Genomic DNA, 14,837 nt, shown 5'->3' with positions numbered 1-14,837 from the left:
AAAAGGTAATAATAACAAATTTTAAAATCTTTAATAAACCAAATACAAAGCTGAATGTTTAAATATATATATTAAAAAAACAATAGACAGCGTCCAACTATGAAGTATCGTAGGAGTGAAGGTGAAACTGTAAAGACATGTTTTGTTGCTAAGAAACTAAGAAAGGAAAAATGAAAAGAAATATATGTGGATTGAAGTGTTTTCGATTTTTTTCCCCTTGAAAAAATGAAAATTAAAGGTATCCTTTCGTTGGGCTGGAATGGGCTCATGTTGGGTCTTATACATGCCAAATTTCAGATATGATCCAACTTACCCATTACATTTAAAGGGAAAAAAGGTATAAAATTTCTTGCTATATACAATCTCTAATCTATATATAATCTACATAAAATTATAAGTTTAGACCCTTTTTTATGTAATAGTCAGGTGAGAAAATGATAAGCTAAGAGAGTTTGGGTCAATAGAGGAAATGAGAAAGTTTAAAGGGGCCCAAAACTTAAAAGCCCAAAAGAGAAAAAAATGAGGAATCAAAGAAATATAAAGACTAATAGGGATAACCTTTTTGTTAGATTTTACCCAACAATTGGAATATACTTCGTGAGTTGATAAGAGGAGAAAAAGCATCTTCTTTACTTTCTTTTTACCACTTCTCTTTGGTTTCTATTTACACTCATCTAGAAGTCAAAAACTTCAAGTTGTGTAAGGTAAGGAGTGATGAATAATAATTTTGGGATACTTGTAGATTAAGAAGGTTTAGAGATGCATTTGATATAGAAGGTTTGTGAAAGAAGATAGGACAGATAGTTGTGAATTAGGCTAAGGTTTAAGGATAGGTTAATGATCATGTTATATACTTTTCTTGTTAACCCTTTTGTTCATTAAGTCTAATATTTCTTATTTTAGAGAAAGGAGCTGGAGATTCCTCTCAAATCAAAGGTAAGGATAAGTTTGATGAGTGAAGAAGGGATTACTCTTTCTTTTTCCACCACATCATTTTGACTATGTAATGAAATCTTGTTCTTGATGGATGCCTCGCACGGAGCCCCAAAGGGTTATTATAGCTACTCACACGGAAGTGCCTAACCAATTATATTTCGGGTGTCTCGTACTGGAGCGCTTAATCAATTATATTTCGGGTGTCTCGCACGGGAAGGGTTAGAGTGACTTGCACGGGAGTGACTAATCAATTATATACCGGATGTCTAACACGGAAGCCCCGAAGGATTAGAGTGTCTTGTACAATAACACCTAATCATATATATATATATATATATATATATACTCTTTTACAAGAAAAGCTTGTATTATTTTAGAAAAATAGTTATCGATTGCTACTTATGTGATAAGGATTATGCTTGGATTTACTTGCGAAATAATACCATATGAACTGTTTAGAACATTAGTTCATTACTAGCTAAGCACAATAGCTCATTATTCTATTTTCAATGACTTTTCTTCTCAGGATAAAAGTTGTAGATATTGAGTTAGGAGCGCCATCGTTATGGAACTCCGACGCCCGCTGATAAAGTACATTCCTAGATTCTCTTGTGAGGGTTGGAGTATCCATGTATGTGGTCTATACGTCTCTAAACTTGCCTTATTTTGAATTGTGTAAAGTGTTTAGAATTTGGGGTTTACTTTATACTTTTGTACAATGTTAAAGTATGGAGCTTCGTCTTGTATAGTGAATATTTTAAATTCATTTTATCTCTAAGTACTTATGATTTTGTGAGTATTTGAATCTGCTCGAAGCGAAAGTCAGTTCTGAATACTGTTTAGTATCACTTTGATTTATAGTGGGTCGGGTGTTACATTTTAAATCAATGAAAATATTTTATTTTATTATATCATAAATTTAATATTATTTTAAATTAAAATTTATTTTTAATTATTAACTTAAATGATTAATTTAAAAATTGATTATAAAAATACAACTCTTAAAATAAATTATAAAAAATTATGCTAAAAATTAATTTAATAACAACAAGAAGAATATGTATGTGAACCAAATTCTTATAACATATAATAATTAATAATACAATAGAATCTTGTAAATTTTATATATGGTTACACATTAGTAGTTAATCATGCATAATTTTGACTTATAAGTATATTTGTACTGTTTTTATGTTTTCATTTTTTAGTTATTTCTCATTATTGTCATATAGTTATTTATTTTACTCATGTTTTATATATTTTTATAATACTTTAGTTTTAATTTTATAATTAAAGTTCATTAAAAATATATTTATAATTAAATAATTACACATGTGATTTACAAGATAAAAATATAAAATGGTTGAATTATCCCACCTAATAAAAGTTTCTTAATTAAAATAAATGGCATGTAATCGGTGACAATTAAAGAATCTCATGCATCTTTTAAATTTTAATGCAAGTGTGTGTATTATATATATGAAAAAGATTTATTATCGAACTAAAAATACATCACAGAAGTCATGGGGTTATAACAGCCAATAAAACAAAGAACATAAACAAGTCACCAAAAGAAAATCCCAAGGGAACCGGCAACTATATTAGTATTAGAATATTTAAAGAAGCTATATGATAAAAATCAACAGTTTTTTGGGGGTGTATGGGAAATAAGATTATATAGTACTGAGATTAAGTTAATCATCACCGTTTAAAAATTGCAAGTAACCAAACTCGTTCTGTATTATAACAACAGAAAATCATGCCATGCGTAGCACGGTTCAGTTACTCTTCCCATCGTGTGTGCATAAAATTGAAGCAAATAAAAATGATTGATTAAAATAAACCTAACAGATCTCTTCTATCTTCAGAGACTATATTAATATGATTCATGGGAAGTGCAGTTCAATATTTTAAATGAGGTTTCGCTTAATGCTGTGTATTATATTATGCTATAAAGATTTTCTGATATATATCAGAAGCTAAACCTGGATTTCGTCTATAAATAAGAGCCAAAAACGCATTTGCTTTCCCTCAGAATCTTACACAACACCCTTTGGCTCCTTGGCTTCGGTCTTTCCTGGAACTCCTGTTTGGTCAATGGCTAAACCTCAACAAACTCAACTTCATGTCATGGGTAAGTGCTCACGTACTTTGAAACGTCGGCCAAGAATTGTCGATTAAAGCTTTTGTCAATTAATTCTAGCTCGTTGAACTGGTTAGTTTATGAACACGTTGAAACATGCATGGCAGACCCAGAAGCTAAAGGAGCGAGTTCAAGATCTGATTACCGACGACCTCCTGGGAGAGACATGATGAGATGTTTCCGGATAGCCCTATACGCAACCCTTGTGTTGTGTGGTCAAACAGCAGCAGTGGTGCTTTAAAGATTGTATTTTGAGAAAGGTGGAAGAAGCAAATGGATCTCTACGGCGGTTCAAGTTGTGGGTTTCCCTATTATCCTTCCTTATTACTTCATCTCACAACGCAGAGCAAATTCATCTTCTGCTGCTGTGAAAACTGAACTATCAGCGTTGCTGTTGCGGGGTTTTACGTACGTATCCCTCGGACTGCTGGCGGCTGGAAATGCGTATCTGTACGCAGTTGCCTTCGAATACCTCCCTGTGTCCACAGTGGCGTTGATCTCAGCATCCCAATTGGCCTTCAACGCTTTCTTCTCTTATTTCCTCAATTCCCAGAAATTCACTCCTTTGATCATCAATTCCCTGTTTCTTCTCACCATTTCATCCGTCCTCCTGGTGGCAAATAACAGCTCCGAAAGGCCTGCCGGAGTCTCTAATGGCAAGTATATAACTGGGTTCATATGCGCCATTTTCGGAACTGCAACGTTCGGCCTGAACGTTGCTTCCCAACAGCTCACCTTTCGTAAGGTTCTGAAGAGTGAATCGTTTAAATTAGTGTTGGATCTTGTAATTTACCAATCCCCGGTCGCAAGCATTGCAACATTAGTAGGGTTGTTCGCATCGGGAGAATGGGAACTATTAAAGACAGAAATGGATGAATATTTACTGGGGAGAACATCTTATTTATGTGATGACCCTCTTTTGGACAGCCGTATCTTGGCAGGCTTACATTTTCGGTGGAGTGGCGCTGGTGTTTGAGCTATCAGCTTTGTTTTCCAATGTCATTGGAGTATTAGGATTGCCATTTACTCCCATAGCAGCCATGCTCGTTTTCCATGACAAAATGAACGCTGTGAAGGTAATATCAATGGTGCTGGCCATTTGGGGATTCATTTCCTATGTCTATCAGCAGTACCTTGACGACTGTGTTTTGGATGCTGAAACTGAAGTCTCCAACCCTTGAAACTCTCCTTCACCATTTGGAAGGAATTGTGGTATCAAATTTACGTTTAATTATCATATCATACTTTTCTATTAATGTGGTGGAGGAAGCACTCATGGGTTTCAAGTTGTAACTGTTTTTCAGATTGTTCTCCATTGAAAATTGGATAATAATAAAATAATTGTGATATTATTAATTGGTTTTTATAGCTCTTCTTAACCTTATTATTCTTTCAAAATCATTCAAACATAAAATTATATATTATAATTGTATCATATTATACTTTATATTATATAATACCCGAATACCAAAATCTGTAATTATACCTTATAATTTTAAATAAAACTAACAAAACACCATATTACTACAATCCAAGCTTGAAATATTTACTATAATGATGTTTAACCAACATGATTTGATTTGAAAAAAAGAGTATAATTTTCTTATTTTAAAGAGTTATTACTTTTCGGATAACGTCGGCCAAATCTGTTCTACTATTTATTTTTAAATATTTTATGCAGACAATCTCCATCCCGAAAGATATATGTGGAAGTATCGAACAAATAACAAGTTTATTTGGGGTACCTCATCGAACAAACGTAAACCAAACCTAATCAACTGAAATCTTTGCTGCCAACCCACCGAGAACGGCGGCTTAGGTCTCCAAAAATTATCAGTCCAAAACGATGCATTCCAGCTAAAAATGGGATATAACCTATTGAGCGAGAGAGAAGCCTTATGGGCACAAGTCCTCCAATCGAAATATAAATTCCAAGACGAAGCCCCAACATCAATCAGCAGGAACCAATGCTCGTACATTTGGTATTCACTTAGCCGAGTCTGGCCAGCTAATAACAGAATACCTAATATGGTCGCTTGGGAAAGATCAATACGTGAAGTTTTGGACAGATAACTGGATACCCAGCTTAGGACTGTTAGTCCACATCGCATAAGACCAAGAAGAAGACATCATCCTCTCAACGAGGACGTGTGACGTAATCCATAACCGAGGCCACTGGAACACTAGCTTTCTATAACACCACCTACACGACACCCATATCCCACACATCCTGTCAATACCCCACCAAGCGTAACAGCTGACGACAACCTACCTAATTATAAGAGAAATGAGGAGGGCAAATGCACGGTGAAATCCTCGTACCACCAGATACAACAACCATACTGGGAAGAAAAAGACACGACTTGGTCCTTGGTTTGGACATTTGAAGGGCCACAACGCATTCGCCAGTTCATTTGGCTAAGACTCCGAGCTCGACTACTCACCAACTGTGAAAGGGCACGCAGGGGCATGACCGATGATACATCTTGCTCAATCTGCAGCAGTGCGACAAGACATAACCCATGTTCTAATGGACTGCCATAATGCACGATCCATATGGACGCAAATTATATCAACAAGGTCCCGGACGATTTTCTTTTGGCTTCCCGTGGAGGATTGGCTCAAAGCGAACTTACAAAACACCCTATGAATCACACACCCGGAATGCGACTGGAAGCATCTATACAGAACCTTGATTTGGCGCCTATGGAAACAACGAAACGATATTGTGCTTGGAGGTGACTATGGGTCAAACTTCGACCTACTCCAGTCAGCAATCTCCTAGGCCAAAGTTCAAAGGAACTCGACAAACACAAACGCAATACCTCAATTATCGATTCGACCAAGGCAACAATCCCCCCCCCCCAAAAAAAACAGATGGGGAGGGTGAAACTTAACATGGATAACGCCAACACACAAGCAGCTTCAGTAGGGGGCATTGCACGAGGAGAATAGGTAATCAGATATAGAAGCAAGATAGGCTACTACTCAGTGCTAAACGCAGAACTTTGGGAGATTCTAGATGGTCTACATCTCCAATGGGACGTGGGTTATCGACTTATAACAACAGCAACGCACAATATGACAATAGTGAACATCCTTAAAAACACAAACAATCTAAAATATCCACAATAGGCCGACTGATCCAATCCTGGCCCAGGAACGGGACGTCGAACTACAATATACACCTCGTGAAACAAACAAAGCTACAGACTACATAGCCAAGTCGTGTGATCAACAATCAATAGGGCTGCAATTAGTCCAATAGCCATCGTCAAAACTACACTACTTCAACATGACAACTACCCTAACCAGGGCATAGGGATTAGGGAATATCAACTAGGCTCAGCGCGAGGCTTACATTTTATTATATATACATAAAAAAAGAGTTATTACTTTTATCTTAACTCTCAAGTTTAAATTTGATTAATTCTTGATGCAAGATAATCTTTCTATGCCCCATTTAATAGTTGAGCTTTATATAACCAAACCAGCCACAACATTAATAATAATGGATAACAAAATAATCGAGGAAGCTGCACCTATAGACGAGATAACAGATTCGTTTTAAATGTAAGATTAAGGTAATACCAGTCGGACATGGAGTAAATTTACCTTAAACTTTCATTCAAATCCAAACTTGCTGAGACGCAGAACGTGAACATGAGCGATGAAGTAGAAAGGGAGCTTTTCACTATAAAAAGGGGAAGGGTAACGGAGAAACAAAGAAGGGAAAGAAGAGCGAAGGGATAGTCCACTATCACAAATTAGCACTGTGTTCCTACGTTAACATAAGCAGACAATAAATTAGAATACAACCTCGTGGCCCAGGGCAGTAGCCATCAAGGTCTCTTCAGACCCCCACCAACCATTACACGTAAATATTCAATCGCAGGAATGCCTTTGATTGGGCCACTTTCAAACACTTGCTGAAAAACCAGGAGGTGATTACATCAGTAACTGTTTTGCCAATACTGTTGGGTCTGCTTTGATGGCTGGCCTTGAGACCCACTCGGAGTTCCATCCATGGGGTTTTGCTGCTGATGGTCCCCCAATACTCCAGTTTGTGAATGGTAGAAATTTGGGTATCCAAGAGACCCAAACTGCTGTGAAGGCTGTTGCCCTTGTCGAAATCCACTGCCTTGCAGGTTCTGCCCCTGGAAGCTGTAATACGTGCTTCCAGGAACAGCAGACATTGTCCGTGAGCCAGGGCCACCATGTACCCACATGGCTGAATTCTCAGTCTAACCACATAAAACAAAGGGAAAAAAGGGTCCCCTTTTAGATTCAAAGCGGCAGAAATGAAGAACACTGAAATATATAAATAAATAAAAACTACAGAAGTACTTGAAATCACAGACCCCTGAGAGTCGAGGTAGAAAGAGGAAGGGAAGACTTCAGAACCATTTAACAAGAACGAATGCAATATTATGCACACACATTCCACAGAAATGAAAGCAAACTATTCAATTCAAATGAACAATGTTTGGTACATCTGTTACCTGTTTAAGTGACATCAAATGATTGTTTTCCTTGTACTGAGAACTCAGAATATCATCATAGCCAATGGTTGTGCCAGCAGGTGCAGTTGGTGGATTCAGAGGAAGTCCTCCAGGAACGTTGGTAGAATTCCCAAGCCCATAGCCAGATACAATTGCAGCAGATTGAGGTAGGCTGCTAACAGAAACACTATTTTTGTATTGGGGGAGTAGTGCTGCCAGGGACTGAGGATAGTTACTATTACCAGCAAATGTTTGCTGGAATGCCGGTGGCATATAAGTGTAACTCTGAGGCAAGAAAGGATAACTAATCATGTTGGCAAAATGTCCCAATGGGAGCGTAGGTTGGGAAAAAGGGTGCATGGCTAGATGCTGCGGAAGAGCAGGTCCTGAGGCAACACTGGCACCAGGCGGGGTATGTGGAGTTTCATGTGGTGTAGAAATACTAGCTGCTCTCTGAGCCTGCAAATGTCCAAGTTTATAAGGAAAGGATTAAATCTTACCAATTATAGATTTTTTTTTAAGTTAGACTCTGAAATTGACCTATTGTTTTTTCTTTCCCCACACCCAACTTTACAGTCATTTATGGTCGGTAGGCATTTTTATCCCTTTTTCCCGACACAGCATAAGCAAATAACAAAAACATGCAACAAAATTAAATCTAGGTCTGGTAGAAACAGATGCATAATTGAGTGAGGACAAAGAAGTGACGGATAAGAATAGTCAAAGGCCACCATTCCACATTAGGGATCAGTGATGCGTTCAGAACTAGCGTTTAAGAATGTTTCCAGTGTCAGCGTAGAGCATGTGCTTTCACAACCAAAATTCAATCTATTCAAATATGAAAGCAAGATAGTGCATACTTGATGACACCAATAACAGGTAACGTTGACATTAAAAAGAGCTTCAATATTAGATGATATGAAGTTCTAAATCACTTCAGCTGGAGAGATCCAACTCAGATGCCAATTAAAAAAATGACCCATAAAATAACAAAACTAACTTTGAATATTGAGAATATAGGACGTTTATTTTATTCTTATATCTTCATTGCCAACTATTAGTTGCCTCCTATTTATCTCTTCTTAAACAAACCAAAATCAAATGTTCACAAACTCTCATGTTTTATCACTCTTTTCCCCCTATCCATACAGCCACCATACAAGTGACTTGAGTCTTGATGGTATTTGGAAAAAAATAATAAAAAGGGATAATAGTTGGTCACTATTAGAAATGCAGAGTCACAGACATCAAGAAATTAATAAGATAAAGCAAAGGGCACCTCTGGCATAGAAATGGTTGGACCACTAATGGAAGAGACTGCATTGGTGTATTTTGTAGTCACAGGGAAGGGCAAGTATGGAAGATCCGGTTCCCCTGCAGTCTGAACAGTTGATGTCTGCAAAGTACTTGACAATGAATTTGTATATGCTTGCTGCACAAAAAACCATTATGGTAAGAAGGGAACTCCAGATACTAACACACTGTTCCAATAACATATTAGGTCAATCAAAAATTTCAAACAGTACAGCAGGGTTTTTCTTAAAAATGAAACATAGAAGAAAAAGGATAAGCTGTCAACCAGAAAGTTCGATGTAAAAGAAAATTTTAAATCAAACTCCAAAATATATGGTTTGAATCATAAGCTAGAAAAATAAAGTTCATGTATTAAAAACAGAAAAACAGAACATACAATTAAGTTGCATTACCATGACACTTGAGAAAGGAGTGAGATTGTGTATTTGGGTGTTTGTTTGTGGATGAGTAAAAGCAGGATTTAACTGTTGAGAGTTCTCATAGTTATAACCAGATGCAGATGAAGGAAATGCATATTGACTCCCTTGGGCAGCTACAGAAGCGTCCTGCTTTAGTTCAGTTGGTTGAGAAAATTCAGTAGCCTCGTAATTTCCAGTGCTGACATTACTTCTGGACATTATATTTTCATCTGTATTACTTCTGAGAAGTTCATCGCCATAATACTCGGGATTTCTGCAAGCAAAAATGTTTACCACAATTGTACATAGAACAAAAGAGAAAAACAAGGCAAATTAAAATCTTGGAAAAGATTCAAAAGAATACCTATCCTCATTGTCCCCAATAGATGAGATATCTGCTGATTCAGGAGCTTCATCCAAATTATTCTGCAAGGGACTTGAAAATGATTCAGAACCAATGCCAGGTCCAAAACTTCCAAAACTCAAATGTGAACAGTCCAGGGAGTGGACTTGCAGGTGGTTTGGTATGATTACAGATGGATTATCCTCTTCATGTGGTGGCTCTTGTTCATCATTATGCAAATTAAGCTTCTGCATATTCACATCAACTGATGAAGAATCATCTTCAGCTGAAAAAGAAAGAAACAAGATAGATAAAGTGTTAAAGTCCATAAAAACTTCCTAGCCCATGGACAAAATCTATACCAAATGATCAAAAACTAACTGTATATAAGGGTAAGAACTATACTCTAGAAAAGGGTAGATTTAAGAATAAACAGTTTAGAGAATCACAGGTCAAAGTGTGGCTATAATTTTGGAGAAGAAAAGAGGGAGTCAAGGAAGACATCCAACTCTAGTTGTGCTCAGGCTCACAAATCCACTTCATAGGAGATAGAAACGTAAAATTATTCAAAGTAAAGAATGTATGATATTTTAATTGTGCACGAGGGGTTGGAGTGATTCAACAACCCTAAAATATAAATGAAATTGCAAGACAATTAGAAATAAGTTGTAAAAGGAAATTCCAAAACTGCAATCACTGCTAGCCTTAATCATAAGTGATTAATTCATGTGAATAACTAGGTCACTTTCATCATGAATCACACACGATTGAGTGACTTAAAGCACTACACTAACCTTCATTATTCTCAAAAGCATGCTTTTGGGGCTGATAGGAACTGGTATCCGTACGTAAGTTATTATCATAAAGAGATGAGCCACCAGAATTATCCTCTTGTATATTTCTACTTGAAATAGAAGGAGGCTGGACATTGTTATCATAGACAGTTTCAACAGGACCATCATCCCCTGTCTCAGCTTCCTCTAACTTGGCTTCTATGTGTTGGTTATTTCTATCCACAGGCAATTTAGATGCATCTGCATACAATCCAGATTCTGCAGATGCCTCTGCGTTACCACAGACAGTAGATGGGTTGTCAATGGGGGGCCATTCATCACTTGGAGAACTATGCTGGCTTGTGGTGACATTTGGCTCATAAGTAACATCTGACACCTTGGAAATGTGACCATGTGGTGGATGTATATTAGGATGTACTGCAATATCCCGATTATTAACACTTTGATGAGGTGGGTTTGGTATGACAGACACCTTGTTTTGTGGCCTGCCCATCTTGACAATATCAGCCATTGATACTTGACCTGGAGCCCCCAACCAAGCAGATTGGTATCCCGAATGTTGTGACAATAAAGAAACTCCAACTAAACCTGCTGTGGATGTCTTATGTTCGGTGACAACAGCTTCACTGCAAAGCTCACATATGAGAAAAGTAGAATACTAGCACACCCATAAAAAACATATCACAGTCACATTGTTTGTGAACCAAACAAATAGAAATGCCATTCCAAAATAGAAATGAGGGAAACAAAACTCAGTCAACTAAAAATGTAAAACATCCTAACACTTCTTAAACATTAAAAACAATTACAAGTTTGTAAAAAGGTAGCCTCTAGTCCAAACTCCACTTACCCCAGTTTTGTGAGCATTTTATAGTCACGTCCACCCTGGCCAAACTAATCATCTTTTATAAGGATCAGTTCCAACACACAAACCCAGTGAGGATCAAAGGTGTACTAAGTTAATTTCATTAAGAATGATTCTGTGTTAACCAATATCATGTTTCTCTTGGCTTTCAATCAAATGCAAGCAAAAGCAAAAGACAAATGTAGCAATACAATCTAGCTGCTTTTCAGCTCCTGAACTGGACAGACGAGAAACATCATCATTAAGATTGTATGGATTACCCGTGGGGAGGAGGTCTCTGGTTCATGTTGTTTCCTTGTAGACCAGATGCAGAAGATGAAGAGTCTGCATAAGCGTGGGTTCCGTTTTCCCTCTTTTGTGCAGGTTTACCATTGAAAAGGCCAGGCTCTAACAAAAAAAAAGCAGTAATGGATGAGAAACCATCTTAAAGAGCTCCAGGATATTTTTTTCCCTAACCAGGTAAAAGCCAACTCTTCTCCAAATTGTATGGAGCATGTTCATAGTCATACCATTAGAACTGTAATTGGATGAGCCACCACGCCCAATATATCGGTCTGAACCACTCCTACCAACACGACTCTCAATGTTATTGGCACCACGAAATCTGGAATCAATTGTATCTTTGCTCTGGAGAGAATGGGGGAAACAAGTCGAAAGAGAAAACACGAAGCACTATAACCATCCCAAATCATTAAAAAATATTAAAATGAACTAACTAGGGTAAGCTCATCATCAGTGAAAAGTGAATCTAATTAAACACTCATCTGCAATGCTGAAAGTAACTGACAACCTGACATGACGAATATATGATCTCAATTGTGCCATCTATCACTTAAGTTATACAACAACAACAACAGACGAAAAGAAAGGGACACGGTTATCAAGGAAAACGTAATGGTCACGTAATTTCCACAGGCACACACCTTTTTCTTGTCCCGTTTGCTCTTCACCTCGTAAAAAGGATCTACACATTTGGCAAGCATCTTATTAGAAACGAAATACAGTGTCATTACAATAGCAGAAACTTCATCAGCCCTAAAGTTATGAAACAAAGCATCATATGTTTTCGCAATCAATTGAAAGTTACGGAGGCAGGGTTTAAGGCTGTGGGCATTCTCATGTACAAACTTAAGCAGATTTTAACTTTACCACATTAAAACACCAAAACCCAGATGTTATCATTCTCCAAACTAAAAATTAATTAAAAAAATCCTTTGATTAACAAAAAGCCGGGAAATAAACCCACCAAATAGGGGGACCAAAAAAAGTGTTTAAAAATTAAAATAAATAGAAAAGAAAAAGGGCGGGGAACCTTGAGAGAGTAGGCGATTGACGGCCTCGTTAGGGTCCATGTTACACTCTTTAAGCATAGAATAGATCTCGGGTTCAGGGCAGTTCACAATCTCCTTCAAACTCTGGACCATATTCCGAGACCCAGCCGGAATACCTGAAATTCCACTACTGCCCTTCCCTAGCCCATTATTCCCACCACCTCCTTTCCCACTCATCCTCTCTCTCAGGGTACCCCTCTCCAAACGGTTTCGCTTAGGTCTCTCTCAGATCCGGGGGGGGGGAAGACGTGGTTAACGTTTTAAGCTTTTTGTTTTTCGCTTCTCTCGACGGAAATAAAAGACAGCACGCAGCAACGACGAAGCAGATGAAGGATAAATCTCTTAAGAACAAAGCTTCGCTTTATAAAAGAAGTTATTTTCTCTCGTCTCCGAGGTAAAAACCCTCTGGGATAGTGGCCGCGTATGTGTCCAAATTTATTCTTTAATTTTTAAAATACTTGCTTCCGAACAAAAAATTAACATATTACAAAAATTAGTTCTCAAATTATGTCTTAGAAAAATATTTTATTGTCTAAATATTTTTGCTAAAAATAAATGTCTAATGGTTTTTTTTGTTATCATTTTAAGTACTAGAACATTAACTTTAGTTAAAAAAAATTATTAAATAACATGTGTCACATTCTGATATTTTTATTTTTTTAAATATTTTATATTAAAAAACATAGTTGTGTCTTCCCTTCCTCCCCTGCCACAACTAAATGTCACAACCAAAGACCAACCGCCACAGCCAACCAAACTGCAAACAACCGACCACCACATCCGATCAAACGATCGATTACCATGATCTATTTAAGGATTTTTATGGTTTCAAACCCCTAAAATAAAAATTTTCAATTACACCATTTTTCGGTGTTCGATCGGTTGGGAAATCATGTGGGTTTTGGTCGTGGGTGGTTGGTCGGCCATAGGGTGTTCGATAGATTAACGGTGTTGGTTGTGATCGACTCTAAAACCCTAAATTTTGAGCTAGTAGTTTTGAGGTTACCAGAAAGGTAAGTGGACCTTCTGGAATTTATAAATTAAGTCGTTAGGCTTAATTGAGTTAGAATTGGACTCAATTAGCAATCAAAGTATATTTTTTAATTTCAGAAAAATAAGGGATGACCTACAGTGCAATTTTCCCATTTTAGGAAGATGGAGACTTTTTATCTCTTCTATCTCCATATTCTCTTCATTTGTTTCATTCTTATTTCTCTTTCTCTTATTTTACTCTCTAAGACCCATAGCACAAAGTTAAGATATTGAGCCTTTTTTATGTTTCATTTTTGTCCTAAATTCATCTGGCAACCTTAGTTTTATGAATTAAAGTATTGTTTTAATCCTAGCTAAAGAAAAGTTGGGGTTTTCATTCGAATCACCAAGAAAAGAATTATGGTTAAGCAAAGAGCTTAATTTCAGATCCTAGCATCAAGGTAGTATATTTCTAATCTTTTGGAATATTAAGCTTTCATAAATCTCAAGAAATTGCTAAGATTTGTGTAGTTGATAATTTAGGATTTCACATTTGATTCATGTCATAAATCACGAATTTGTTGTTTAGTATGTATTTTATGACACCTTAAGACCCTAAATAACTACCCATTACATTAGTACATGATTTAGAATCAAACTATAGCCTTTATGATGAATTTTAAGTGTTTTCCGAGCCTAAAATAACCATTTCATAGTTCGAGTATCAATATTGGGATGAACAATATTGATATTGGTTAAATTGGGGTAAAAATTAGGGATTTGGGCTGGGAGTACCGGTACTGCCAAAGGGAGTACCGATACTTCCCCTGCAGTATCGATACTCAAGGTGACATTATCGATATTGAGGCCCATTTTTTGCAATTAATGCATTTTTGGTACCGATACTAATAAGGGTGTCGATACTACTCACTTTGGATGGTTAGATTTAACCTGTTTAAGATTGTAAGAGCTAAGAACGATCCGTAATAGTAAGACTTAGTCCGAGAATGACATAAATGACCAAATATACCTAGAAGTACTCATAGGAATAGGTTACATTAGGAGCAACCATATTAAGCCTAATAAGTCGAAGTATCTTCAATCGATGACGTATACAGATTATTAAGGGCGAGGATCGTACAGAGGATATATCGATAAGCTATACGGAGAATATGTCAGATTCAGTAATAGAAAAACGTGTGAGCTTCGAGAACGTCAGTAAACCCAAGAAGTATAAGT

General features: G+C 36.8%; 1 protein-coding gene and 1 pseudogene across 1 annotated transcript; one reads left to right on the top strand and one right to left on the bottom strand.

Annotated features, from left to right (window-relative positions):
- Window positions 1–3,179: 3,179 nt before the first annotated feature.
- Window positions 3,180–4,260, top strand: LOC120195020 (annotated as a pseudogene).
- A 2,490-nt stretch (window positions 4,261–6,750) lies between these two features.
- On the bottom strand, window positions 6,751–13,034 carry LOC120194926. The gene is made up of 10 exons (XM_039197094.1): window positions 12,608–13,034; window positions 12,219–12,259; window positions 11,805–11,922; window positions 11,556–11,682; window positions 10,431–11,056; window positions 9,658–9,922; window positions 9,288–9,567; window positions 8,861–9,013; window positions 7,582–8,040; window positions 6,751–7,323 (listed from the first exon to the last, which is right to left on the bottom strand). The coding sequence occupies exons 1-10, from the start codon at window positions 12,801–12,803 to the stop codon at window positions 7,033–7,035; spliced, it is 2,556 nt and encodes an 851-aa protein (XP_039053025.1). The 5' UTR covers window positions 12,804–13,034; the 3' UTR covers window positions 6,751–7,032.
- Window positions 13,035–14,837: the final 1,803 nt, after the last annotated feature.

This window comes from Hibiscus syriacus, unplaced genomic scaffold (genome assembly GCF_006381635.1).
Source record: "Hibiscus syriacus cultivar Baekdansim isolate YM2019G1 unplaced genomic scaffold, ASM638163v2 tig00117005_pilon, whole genome shotgun sequence".
NCBI classification, from domain to species: domain Eukaryota; kingdom Viridiplantae; phylum Streptophyta; class Magnoliopsida; order Malvales; family Malvaceae; genus Hibiscus; species Hibiscus syriacus.
This window is presented reverse-complemented; position numbering and strand designations above follow the sequence as displayed.